The sequence below is a fragment of the Metopolophium dirhodum genome, chromosome 6 (assembly GCF_019925205.1).
Source record: "Metopolophium dirhodum isolate CAU chromosome 6, ASM1992520v1, whole genome shotgun sequence".
In the NCBI taxonomy this organism is placed as follows: Eukaryota; Metazoa; Arthropoda; class Insecta; order Hemiptera; family Aphididae; genus Metopolophium; species Metopolophium dirhodum.
The window spans coordinates 36,223,655-36,238,583 of record NC_083565.1 but is presented as its reverse complement, the minus strand read 5'-3'; the positions used below and the strand labels follow the sequence as shown (position 1 = coordinate 36,238,583).

The 14,929-nt window shown below is 28.6% G+C and overlaps 1 protein-coding gene across 1 annotated transcript in view; it reads left to right on the top strand.

The window, feature by feature from the left end:
• Positions 1–8,695: 8,695 nt before the first annotated feature.
• LOC132947769 (THAP domain-containing protein 5-like) overlaps positions 8,696–14,929 on the top strand; it is a 42,890-nt gene continuing 36,656 nt past the window's right edge. The window contains exons 1-2 of the mRNA XM_061018010.1: positions 8,696–8,942; positions 9,097–9,467. Coding sequence (XP_060873993.1) covers positions 8,872–8,942; positions 9,097–9,467 — 442 coding nt within the window. The 5' untranslated portion in view covers positions 8,696–8,871. The remainder of the gene's footprint in view (positions 8,943–9,096; positions 9,468–14,929) is intronic.

Here is a 14,929-nt window from a genome sequence, read left to right as displayed (position 1 = left end):
GCCGCCTGCAAGTCGCCTCGCATTAGCTACGCATACACGAACAGGTAGATAGACAGACAATATTATAGGTATGGATGTGAACTGTAATAATAATAGTATGTTTTGATCGCAGAACACAGGGGGAAAAATATTTTACCACTAGAAACGATTTTATGTATAATACCTCTATAAAAATAAATTCGATAGCTGTAACGTATAGTCGTAGTCTTTGTAAATATATTATGTTAAAATGTTATATTTAACTAATATATACGTCTTATTATTCAAAATAATAACACACCACTTACGGCAAATAATAATTTAAACTTAAATGTATACATATTTTTAAGGACGCTTTTGTTGATAATAGTTGTGTCCAGTTAGTACAAATTTTCATTTTACATTTTAATTTTATGACAACATTAGGATAAATTAAAAATATTGTGTTGATCTTATATGAAAACAATAGGCGCCTATAACAATATTAAAAATAATAAAAATAAAATGCTGGACGGTAAAGTGCAAATCCCAAAAAGTACCGGTTGGAATAATCCATAAAAGTGCTGGGCGTATCCTCTGTACAAGCACCCAGTCAAATCTACAACACGATCCTAACAAAACATAAAATTTGGTTTACATCTTATAATATTCATAACGCTTAAACATTATTTTTTAGAAACTTACATTTGCTCATAATCGTGTAGTACGAATCGCGGAAAAAAAGTCCCACACTAGGAAAAATGAATAAAAATATATCAAAACTGAAGTATAAATATATTAAAATTGTATTGAAAAATACTTTAGAGTTCTATAAAAAATCATATGATATCATGAAAAATGTTAATTAGCTACTTAAATCACGTCATATTAAAATATAGTAAAATTTAATTTAATACAAGTCTAAAATAATAAAATGTAATACTCGTACAATAGTCAATAGTAAATACAATTATAGTACTTTTATAATTATAATAATAATGCTATAAAATAATAAAAATGTAATATTATAATTAGGTACACCCAGTGATGTAAAAATACCGTATTTTATTTTTCAATCGTATAATACGTGTACTAAATATAAAATATACCTAATTAGTAATCACAATCATTACTCTTTCGCAATTTTAGATTGTGTTTAACATACACTAGTTTAGAAGCTATCTCTGTTGTTAACCTATTCTTTTTAGCTATATTTCACTAGTCCATAAGTTGAAAATGATCTCTCCGTCGAAGCTGAAGTAGGTGGACATTGTCAAATTTCCGATGCAACTTTTGCCAAATTTGTAGATGAACAAATTCTATTCCACCATGTTATTATGTTCATATGATTACCATCGGTTTTAGTATTTAGACAATTCCATACAAAATCTCTGGCCCATTATGTACTGCGTATATTTTATCTTTATTATTGTTCTACTATTTATCACTGATTTTTTTTTTTATACCATTTGTATTGTATTTTTTTTTACATGACGTATAATACGCTAGTATAATACAATATTATACAATTTGTACTATACAATTTACATCACTGGGTACACCTCTTTCTTATGTTATGGCTTATGTTATGGCTTAAAAAGGCCTGTTTACAGGTAGGTATACATATAACCTATTATTATACCAAAAAACGTTTGTTTTTATGTAATGTTCCTAATTAAAGTTCAAATTATAAGTATCTATGGTAATTTCGTATATATTTTTTAGTCTACTCTTTTTGAAAATCCATCCAGAATGAATTCCTATTATAACAAACTTATTTTTTTTTTTAATTACCTCTGCAATTACCTTTCAATTTATGATGAATAATTATTATAATATGAAACTTTTTATATTTATCTATACAATTGTATATTATAATTAATATACAATTTGATATACACCATATTATCATTACACTAAAACTAAATAGTTAATTACTAAATTATATCAAAAGCCTAAAATATGATCTTCATTAGGGAACTTGAAAATTAAATATATATATTATAATATATACACTATATTGGTATGTGTTCTCCCTTCTATTTTTTATGATATTATATGATTTTTATGTAACTTAAATGTATTTTTCAATACAGTGTTAACATATTTACACTTCAATTTTGATATATGATTTTCATTCATTTTTTTTCGGGACTTTTTTTCCGATTACCCTGTTGTAGGTAGGTTATGAGTGATAAATACTTTCCAATTTTAAACACCTTAATTCGTCTATAAGCATATTATTTTTATCATGTAGAATATTAGTTTCTTTGAATAGTTTCAACAAATACTTATGTATAGATGGGTCATTAATAGAGTGGCGACGGTCTGACGGGCACTGGGCGCGGCGATTCGGTATGACAAGGATAGGTAGATAATTTATTGTTATTATTATTATTTTTTTATTGTGGGAACATTCTAATTAGCGGTGAGTCTCGCTTCGTAATAATATATTGTTGACCGTGCGTTTCGTTAATGTATATTTTATCATTATATTTATGGTTAAATTATACCCTCTTTTTTTGTGTATTTTCTCGGGTTTTATGACAATACGAGCACACGAAGTTTGTCGTAATTTACAAGACGTATACTAACGAGAACCCGGGGAGTATACCCAAGACCATCAAATGCACTGTTGCGAGAATCGAACACAGGGAACTGCTGCATGTGTTGAGGGTTAAAATCCATGTGTAAAAACGATTCGGTCCCCATGTAGTTATGCTACAAAGAAAAAAAGGCAAACGCTTCCGAGGGGCGTAATTTTACGCATGCGTATAAGGATGTGTGTCTTCGTTCGAATGCTTGTGAAATATATACATAACTCTTGAAAAATTATGCATGAATGGTTTGTATATAATTTGTTTCTTTATAATATTATCATAAGCGGCATAAATGATAAAAGCTTCTGTAGTTTTTGACTACAAAACAAAATATACGGATGATTATTGATGAAATATACTACATACATAATAAACTAAAATTATTTTATTTTAATTTAATTCAGATTAATTACTAAATTTATCGAATAAATTGATTCTTATGACATTTATGTGATCACAAGGAACACATGAAAAACTTTGCAAAAAAATGTAATTACAGCTTTATATATTAGTACCTATGGATTATTATTTTTTCGAACTTCTATTGTTAATTATGCTACTATTAATCGTAAACCATATTCCAATTATTATTATTAACTTTTATTTGAAAGTTTTATTGAATGTAGTAATGAATCATGGTACCTAAACGACGATTATCCGATGGCCGAGTGATAAATGTCATACACGGTGCACTGTGCAGCGGATGAGCGCATAATAGACAAATTACCATATTATTAAATTATTATTTTCAAACGTGTATTATTTCTTTGACTTGAGGAATTTAAAAATATTATAGGTACCATACCACAAGGGACAAATAGGACGAATGTTTTTTTTAAGTGCTTTTACATTTTATGTACCTACGATAACCTAACCTAACCTAACCAATTACCATAATATGATTTATATTATTATGTGTAATATTATTATTGAATTGTTATTTTAAAATGTGTATTTTTTCTTCGAATTGAGGAATTCAAAATTAATATACCATACCACAACGGACGAACAGGTCGATTGTTTTTTGTAATCACTTTTACATATTTTGATATAACTACCATAACCTTAAAATAATAAAATATCATGGTACCTATAATAACGGACGGTTATCAGACGGCCGAGTGATAAATGTCATACACGGTTCACCGTGCAGCGGATGAGCGCATAATAGACAAATTACCATATTATTAAATTATTATTTTCAAACGTGTATTATTTCTTTGACTTGAGGAATTTAAAAATATTATAGGTACCATACCACAAGGGACAAATAGGACGAATGTTTTTTTTAAGTGCTTTTACATTTTATGTACCTACGATAACCTTCTCGTATACTGTTGTGTACGCCTAAATGCACTCGACCCTCTCTGAACGCGTATATACATAAATTATGATATTATATGGATTTTTCGTATATTATTTTCTTAGAAATACCGCCTGTGACTAATTTAACAGGAATGTATGGACGCGTCGAAGGTACTTAAATGGCGACACATGGACGAGAGACGGCGACTCTGGATGACAGGGGTAGGTAATAAATTATGTTGTTATCGTTATATAGGTAGCGGAATATCATTGTTTGGAAAATCTTTCTGTTAGAAATAACAACTATTTTATTATTGTTGGCCAGTGTTGGCAATTATCTAGATAAGATTTTTTGAAAAAAATTATCTTTTAGAGTATTTAGATAATTATGTTACGATTTATCTAATGTTCATCTTAGATAAAAAAATTGGCTTATCTAGAAACATTTATCTAGATAAATATTATAGTACCCCTACAAAATTATAAAACCAATGTTACTAAAGTTCTTAAATAATATAAATTATTTAAAAAATTAGAAGAATATATTTCTTGTTATTATTGTCAACGACGGTATTACGATAATACGAGAACCTGTGTGCGGGCATGCACTATACATCGTTCTCTACTAGCCATACTAGTTTAACAGGAATGTATAAACTTGTCAAAGGTACTTAAATTACGACATACAGACGGGAGACAGGAGACAGGAGATTATCGTTATATAGGTAGATGGAATATCATTGTTTGGAAAATCTTTCTGTTGGAAATAACAACTATTTTATTATTGTTGGCACCGGGGTTATTTCGATGCACGATAATATAATATATTAAGAATTGTTGTTATATACTTATGTGCCTACCACCCTCTTTTCTGTACATTTTTTTTTTCAGTTTATAATAGCATTTCGAGGACCTGATCTTATCGGTATAATATAAAATAGGACGCTTAGGACGTGAGAACCCACCGAGTTTACCCACATCGAACGGACTTCCCATTGCGCACGGATCACCCACGTCGATGCACAACATTTAAGCCGACCGAACAAAATATTATAATATAATATTATAGGCATGAACAAATTAAATCTACTTAAATCCATGCATTTATAAAATACTCAATATGTACCATACGATAAGTCATAATTAAACACGTGACCAACATAATAGGTACCTATATGAAATATTTGTAATTTATAGCCACATAAACCATAGGATATTAATTTTACTAAGCGATATTATAATGAAAAAAAACACACAACGTTTACAATTTGTTTGTCATATTTAGTTTTTTACAGTATATAGTTATAGGCATATATTTTATAACATTACCGTTAGGTGTATAATGTTTTTATGTAATGATATTTCTACGTGTTGTATTAATTACAGAGTTGGTGTATTATTTCAATAAAAAACAAAAAAAAACTGTATTTTTTGTTTTAAAAATAGGTAGATTGTGTTTTAGACCGTTTTAAACAGTATTTAAACTGTATATTAATTAAAATGGTTAAAAACGGTCTCAAACAATTTGTTTTGTTTGAAACATCGTTTAAATGAGAAAAAACTAGTTTAAAACCAAAAAAACACAATATTCATTTGGATTTCACAATGTTTTTAACATATGTTTTAAACATGTTTAACAACCTTGATTAATTGTGATTTTTGGCACAGTGTATTAATTGTTAGTTACATAGGTATGATGACATGAGGTATCTGACAATAAAATATTGTTTCGTCCATTGTCCAAATATCGTTGGCTTTGTTTTATGTACAAATCCATTCATTTAATAATATATGTAGAATTTATTTTTTGGTATTGGCATTGGTAAAGCGTGTGAAAATATACTATTAAAAAATATTGTAAATATTATATTTTTTATTTTTATTAATAATTATTAAAACATAACTTACACTATCCACTAGGTATGTACACGTCTACGTGTTTACTGCAGTTAACTAAAACAGTAATACGTAGTCATTACTCATTAGTACTCATTGCATTAGTACTTGGTAGGTATATAATAAATAATAATATACTGCCATACTGGTCGGCGTTCCTATCGTATTAAGACGGCTCTAAGCGATGGAATTGTTCATTTTGAATACTAATTTGAATTCGTTAGCCTCTTTTCTATGTTTTGTGGGAAAAGCTTTTTAATTTTTAGATTCTGAGCGAAGCGATGAATGTATTGATTTTATAATGATGTGTGTTTTTTTTTATTTTTGAATTTTGAATTTCTTAATTTTTGTGTCTGTCATCACCTTTTAGGACAGTAAAAAAGCTTGGAATTTCTTCAACAGTAACTTTTCTGATAGGAAAGTGAATCTAGATATTACTTTGGGGGGGGGGGGGGGGGGGGGGTCAAAAGTAAAAATTTCATAGTAATTTTTAAAAGCACCGTGAAAAACAAAAATAAAATTAAGCAAAATCGGGAATTTTTACGCAAAATCTGTTTCAAGAACATCGGTTTTGGTTTTTGGTGTAACTCTAAAACAAATTAACGTAAATACATGAAATTTTCAGTGGTTGTTTATATTTGCATTTTCTATACACGATAAAATTTTAAAAATATTTTGATTTGTTTTGAACTGTTTAGGAACAATTTCAGTTTCCAATTTTATTAGTATTTTTTTCTATGGATGTCAATAAAACTTTATTTGTTGGGTAAAAAAGCTTGAAAATTTAATACAAGGCGCCTACTATATTGTTACTATGATATATTAAAAATCCTTGGTCACAGTTTTTATTTATAAGCATTTAAAGTTCAAATCTTAATAAATACGGAAAAATCACGAAAATTAGCAAATTATTTTGAGTTGGGAATTCATAAAGATTTTCTTTTTAAATCTTAGATTTGATAATGTAATACAAGATTATCCATAAGTTTTTATGAGCGTTTGAAATTTATATTTTTACAACATTTGATATTCACTCGATTTTTCATGTAATGATTTTCTTCTTTTGTTGTAGTTAAAAAAGTATGACTGTAAATACTTTAAAATGTCACTGAATGTTGATATTGTCATTTTCTATACACCATACTATTTTGAAAATATTTTGACCCTTTTTGAGCTGTTTATGGACATTGTAATTTTTTCAATTTTTTTAGTTTTTTTTTTCTATAAATATCAATAAAATTTTATTTGTTGGGTAAAAAAGCGTGAAAATTTAATATAAGGCTCCATGTAAATAGGTTATATATAAATTACGTTATTCTCAATAATATCATCTAATATATTAGTAAATTATAATACCATAGGCTGACTGACCGTTTTCGCTCAGAATCGTTTTTCTTATACAATAATATTATATCATTGAATTTAAATTTAACACCATCCATTACAGTGACCCACTTGTAACCTACTGTACAGCAGACCGACCTCCACTTACCAACCTTTTTTGTCTTGTTAGCGCTTTAAAGCAGGGCTTGCAAACGTTATATAGCGTTATGATTATAATTTATAACGTTATATTTGACAAAAAACGATTGAAATTTGTGAACGAAATTATAACGGAAAGCGATTATAAGAAAAATTAAATCTTAACGATTAACAAAATATGTTATATATCATTAAACAATACAAAACGTAATTTATAGAAAATCATGAATGAAAAATAATGCAAAACGAAATATTTTATAATCTATTTATTTAAAAGGTCTATTTGTTTCGTTGAAACATTTATTTCATGCAATCAATCTAAGAAATGATTATATTATATTCCGTATCCAGGCCATTACCTACCCGCATTAGTTATTATTTTTAAATTGAATACATATAACACTATTCTAAATAACGATAAACGCAAAACTTGTGTAACGTTTTAATTCTGAATAACGATAAACTCAAAAATTGTATTAGTTATAATTAAACTAACATATAACGGAATTTTTTTTTAAATGTGAGCCCTAGTAGTAAGTATTTTTTTTTCTGATTTGACTTGGTCTACGTAAACAGAACATAAGTCTAACGTCTCGGAAGTACACTATCCAATCATTTTTTATAAGCGAATAAAAAAAACCAAAAAAACTAAATGTATAGAAGCAAATACTTTTTATTGTATTTATGTTCTCTAAAATATAAGCACTCCGTTGCATAGATCATTTTCTACCCTATATGTTCAGAAATTTTGGAGCCATTACTACAAACACGGAAAGATAAAAGTTGCCCCACGCAAAACAGTTTTTGATATGTTGTACATTTGTAAGACGGAGACAACGCATGCGGGTGTAACGTCCTCTTAAGTATGCATATTTTAGTCAGTACCTATTGTACGCTTGTCAAAAATAAATATAATATAATGTTAACTGCGATGGGTAAATTAATTTTGAAAAGTAATAAAATTACGTTACTCGGTACATATAATATTTTTTATTATTTACAAAAAATACTATATAATGATTAACCGCAATCATTATTATTGTTGACCACTATCGATGTCGCCGTCGTTGTGGTCAGTTTTGCACGCGTGCGCACAAGGCCGCGATTACCCGTGGACTTTGGTCCCGACGGCAAGTCGCGTGCGGTCAACGGCGATTTTCTATAAACATATGGATAGCGCTTAGAGAGAGAGAGAGTGGTCAGGGTTACGATATTGAGTAAAAGAGAAAAGAGAACGGGGGTGAAATACAATGTTAGATGATTACCCCACTTATGTTCTTCTCTCTTTTCTCTCTTCGTTCTTTCTCTTACATGATTACTGTGCTTTGATTGCAGGGTGGAGTGGGGAATGGTGCCGTCCATTAGTTTATAGGTATATGGTCCCGCCGCCGCCTTACGATACACAACTGCCACCGCCGGACACAGACTTCTATACTATAGATAATGTACTCGCGTTATCGGTTGAAGCATTATCAACGCATGGTCGCCATTTTGTTGGTTGGCAAAACATTATAATAATTTTCGTATTATGCACAGTAAAGTGTATCTGATGGTTCATTATTTAAGTATTTTGTAAATGTAAATGCATTACATTTAAGCTGATTTTTATGTTACATTAATTATAGTAATTATGCCAGTATCTTGTGTGGCATATGGATGTACCAATAGGTATAAATCCGGTCAAAATATTCATTTTTTTCGGTAAGTTCAATTATATGTATTTAAAATTAAATAAACGATTTGGTACCTATAATCATAATTTGTAATACATAAATGCAATAGTTTCTATGAATCATTGATATCTGTTATATTATACTAATTTTATAAAATTCTTCTGTATTTCATTATTTTACAGATTTCCTTTGAATAATGAAAATGTAAACCAAAAGTGGATTATTGCATTGAGACGAAAAAATTTTATACCATCCCAATGGAGTCGTATATGCAGTATTCATTTTATTGACAATGATTATGAAATAAGACCTGGTACCACTAAACCATGTTTAAAAATTGATGCTGTACCATCAAATTTCCCATCTTTTCCTTCTTACCTTCAAAAACCTGCCAAATGTCCTAATAAATATTCTCACTCTATATTAGTTAATGTCAAAAATAGAGGAGGGTTGATTAAAAGTTCAATTAATGTAATTAAAATAGTTAGAGTTATTGAAAATACCTTAATTCAATTAACTTTAGGTCTTAGTACATTAAATATACCAGGTTTAAGTAACAAAATTATTCTTGCTGTAAAAGATTATGTATATAGTAGTAATATTTTTAAAGATCTAAATTGTGACAATGATGGTTTTTTAGAAAACCATAGATTAAATTTGGTAACCTTAATTTCTAAACAATATTTAAAAATTAGATTACATCACTTGTCTAATTTAAAAACAATTTGTAATGTCAGTAAACGACGTTTACTTACTAAATTAATTATTTTTAATCACCAGTAGTTACTTATTAAACACTTATATTGCTTGTAAACTTGTATTATTTTATTATCTTATTTTATCGCTATATATTATAATTTAACACAATATCAAAATTGTATGAATCTTCTTGAAAATCATAAAATCGATTTTATTGATAAATCAAACCTACGTGAATAATACCTACTTTTTACTTTAAAACTTCTAAAATAAAATAAAACTAATGTTACTTTATTCAAGTACGATTACCAAGTTGAAAAAAGTTACCAACTTGTGTAGATTAGTAAAATTAAAACATTTTATTTATTATTTATTAGTATTTTGTGTTATAATATTATAGTGAATATGACTTTTTTGCCAACCAACAAAATGGCGGATGTGTGATAAGCGCTCAACAGCTGGGCTTCACCGCTCCCACTGTTAAATTCTCCGAGTACCTTATCTATAGTATAGAAGTCTGTGCCGCCGGAACACGCTGTGGTAGCGCTCTCTGTCATGCACGAGTTCCGACCGGTTTTCATGCGCCGCCCGGACGTGCCCCGGTGCGGCGGCGATGAGCTCTTAATAAGAGCCTCTTATTCGGTACAGACTATAGTATGCTCCGGATCTGCGCGACTGGTGTACGCGTCTGCCGTCCGCCATGACGCGTTTTTAAGTACGCGTACTGGAAGTCCGTATAACGAGATCAGTCTCTTGCCGTACGCTGTTGTTGCTGTTCGTACAACGTGCTCCGTCTCTTGCCGTCCGTTGCAGCTGTTGTCGATCGCTAGTATTGTTGTCGACTGCCGTGTACTATGGTTCTCGTTTCGAACGTCGCGTTGACCGCCAATAATTGTGGGTCGTCGCGCTGGTCCGCCATTAGCGAACATCGTTTGTTGCTGTTGCTGTTATTCCACATCGGACGGTCGGTCTGATCCTTCATTGCCGGGCTTGCTGATACCACGAAAGCCGCCGTCACTGTAATCTACCTCAAGGTCGTATTAATTTGTTATTGTTGTTACTTGCAATCAATATTGTTATTAAAGTTTATTAATTCTGATTGCCTGTATCGCGCGTAGGAATTTATTAATAATTTTTGCATAAATTTTTCACTGCAGTCAAAATTTTTCTTGATTTGTTCGACACACACACACACGCATAAGTTTACTGACCGACGCAAATCGACAAATTAACCGATCCATGGTAGGAAAAATTATAATAAATTCTGATCAATTGAACCTTTCGTGCGTTCTTCAGAAATCATTTTTGCTGCTATTTTTTCAGCTTTATACGGATCAACATTCAATAAACTCGCATGGAGTTTAATTTTTATGTTTTTATATAGTTTACCGATCGATAACATATTATGCTCAAACATAGCTTCAGCCAATAAATATGTATCTATGAAATATTTAAACATTTAACAATGTGTGTCATGTAATATTTGAACACGTAATGTATACAATTGTAGATATTATCTACAATATCTATTATAATAGATATTTTCTATAATATTAGTAATTACCTACTGTAGATAATTACTATCTTTTATTGTTGCCTTCTGATATGGGAAAAACATTGTTTCTATTTCATAAATTCCGTGTGGTTAAATCATACGACACCGGTACATTTTTTCAAGAGTTCAAAATCGTATTAAGGTTTGACATCTTTTATCTTTATTTGTTGCCAACATTTGGAATCGCGGGTTTAGCTAATACAAAGTGCATAGATTGAATAATATATAGTGTATGGTATATCAACTATATTTTACATATATCTTACCAGCAGGGGATAATATTGTACGTACACTAGCACGGTTTAATGCTGTAATGCGTTCAATTTCAGTCACGTCGGTTAATAATATATGGTAGTTTGGAGCATATTTTAATGTTTGCACCGAACTTATTTTTATCGTGTCACGATGTCGCGTTATTCGTCGAAATGATACAACTGTACAATTGTACATTATCCATTAATTGCGCCAGTGTGCTCTCAAGTCAACTAATAATTACTAAGTAGGTAAATTATTTTGGTATGCATCTATAACAAAATTAATATTTTTACCATCTTACATAGGTATCTTATACATTTCTTGTGCACCACCTTTGGTGAACCTCACGAGCCGCCACTGACTCGTGAAAAAATATGCATGAATGATTTGTTTATAATTTGTTTCTTTATAATATTATCATAAGTGACATAAATGATAAAAGCTAAAATTGTTTTCGACTACAAAATGAAATATACGGATGATCATATTGATTATATTGATTATATTGATGTCATATACTGTATACATAATAAACTAAAATTATTTTATTCTAATTTCATTCAGATATTATGTTCATGGAGCTTATAGATTACTCTCCCGGAGTACAGTTTTAAAATCGCTGGTATAGTGTTTTGGCAAAATAAATGAAATAGGAATATTGGTAGTATACAATATTTTATATTCAGTAAAAATTCAATTTTTCAAAAATATCAAAATGTACAATACTAGTAGATACTAGATAGTGTACTATCTTAAATAAACCAAAATTATCGTAAACGAGGCTCCATCTAATAATATTGTATTATTGAATATTACAAACGTCGAAACAATTTAACAGTTCAATAAGGCGAGAATGGTAATTACTTATAACTATTTAATTTTAAAAAGCCCTATACATGAGTAATATTTTTTTATCTTCAGACGTCAGTACTTAAACAAAACAACACAATGTCTAAAACACAGTTAACATATAATATCATGACATTCCTGATTCAAATGGCAATTAAATTAAACCGAAACCTCCGAAACTGGAAACTTAATAAATCATTATAAACATTCCACGTTTAGAGTGAGCCCATAATACGGTTTCACTTGAGCTGGATATTGTTAAGTTTAGTGTTTGAAGTATGAAATAATTCATTTTGAAATAGTACACTAAATATGATGGAATATTTCAAAAAAAAAGGGGAAATATTGAAATTTTTTTAACACAAATAAAAACACAATTTATTTAGTTTTTGAACACAGTGTTCAGTGTTCTAAATTCTAATGTAAGAATTCAGTAGGTATACAATTTACATGTATACTATTGTATACCTACTTTTAAAATATTTAAACATTTTGAATACCATTTTAAATGTATAATACCAAAGGTTAAGTTATGTTACAGTTTGGTACCATACTATTATGAAGGTTATTTATGACTGTTATATGTTAGTATAAAACTTATTTAAAAATAAAACAAAATTTTTTGAAATACTGAAATATTTCACACATTTAAAATATTTATTTTTTTTTAAATTTCATGAAATTTTCAAACACTAGTTAAGTTTGTTTTTGAACGAATGTCAGCAACATTTTTATATACCTACCTAATAACTATATTCACGTTTAAAATTTGCAGCTCAATTTCGGCCAGCCCTTGTTGAAATTGTTCCGTTTTGACGAATCTATATCTATATAATCTATTGCCTGTTGCTTTTTTCATACATTAACTCAACAGTACTACTTCATTTATTACAGATAAAGTAATTCGATTTATACCAATTAATATTTACGGAAATCTATTAACAATAAAAAAACAATTAACAATATTGCTTGAATACGTCCACATTTTTAGTCTATATCTTGTTACTTTATTGTGTCTTATCTTAAAACGCGATAAGGTTGGATCACATGTAGACAGATTAATAAGTTTTATTAAACTGGTATAAAAATGTGTACCTATTGTCATATGATTTAGCCAGTTCTATAAGTATGCAGCTTTTGAGTGCCTCGTCAGTGATGTACACACTGGAAAGTCCTTAGCTAATTTTTATCCACATTTATATATAATGTTTTGATCGATGGTCACCCTAGCACCTTGTCATTTAAGATTCAACATATTTTGTTGTTGTTGTTGAAATGTTATACAAAAGTCGTTGTAACAACAGATTGTCCACCTCCATACTTTTACGGTGTGATAATTTAATTTCTTCATTACAAATTTAAATTTTTTTAATCGTGGATATTTCCATTGTATTTAATAATGGTGGACATTTTTTATATGAAGTAAAAACAATATTATGCTTGTTGATGTTGATTTTTTCAAAAGTAGGTACTATTAACGGTATAATTGTTACACGTTTACTTAATTGAACATAATTAATGTATGATATAATTTGGTTCTGAATTATGAATTAAAGTTTTTTACTTCAACTACATTTAACGTAATTAATTATAAATAAAAATGCTTGACATTTTGTTTAATTTCTATATTATTTTAATAATTAATCAAATATCAATTGTGTACCTATACTTGTATAATAGCTATTTGTTCTCTTCTACCACATTTGTTTCAAAATGTATTAAATTATGATAAAAAAAAAATAAGACATGTTATACGTTGACATTATTGCGTATGATAATTGCAAATACAAATAAAACATTCAACTGAAACGTGGTTTTATATATTATTCAATAAATGCATATATATGAGCCTCTGGCGTGGTCTAATGATCTGTAAGCTCATAAATGTATAATATTTGAAAGAATATTGAATTAAAACCCATGAGCTCGAACATAACTGTTTAGTAGTAAATGTTAGCTAGTTTGCATGTGGTTAAAACATTTTTACTGTCTAAAAATAATAGGTATATTGATATGCCTACATACAATAGAGTTATACAAAACACTGTGGATTGACAGTAAAAAAAAAATTGTAATCAAATGCGTGGTAAGGGATATTTAACAAGTAGTTGTAATAAAAGTGTACATAATTGATATTATCTTAATTATGAATTTAAAAATAATATACCAATCAAACAAGAGTTATCTTGCTTAGTCATTATTTTGACTCATCGGGTATAATATAAATGTATAAATTAAAAAAAAAAAATATAATAAAAAACGTCGCAAAAAAGAGTTCATAAAAAAATAAATACAGAATGACTGCTATAAAAATAGTTATATGTGTCTCAATGTAAATTAATATATAATTATTATCAATATATTAATTTGTTTCTTTTTTATAAATATTATATCATACGTGAATTATTTAAAAGTTATGTTAAGAAAAAACGTGGTTAACTAGAATTTTAATTAAATATAAAATTTTATAAAAACCCAATGAGCGTAAAATATTGTTTTTGTTTCATAAAAAAAAAAAAAAATAAGACTTAGTTTTGTTTAATTTTTTCAAAATTCATAACTATCAACAACAACAAAGGAATTTTCAATGTATTATTGCTAAGGTATTATTATCGTCTTAACAATGTATAAAGCAGTTGGTAAATTAATATCATCAA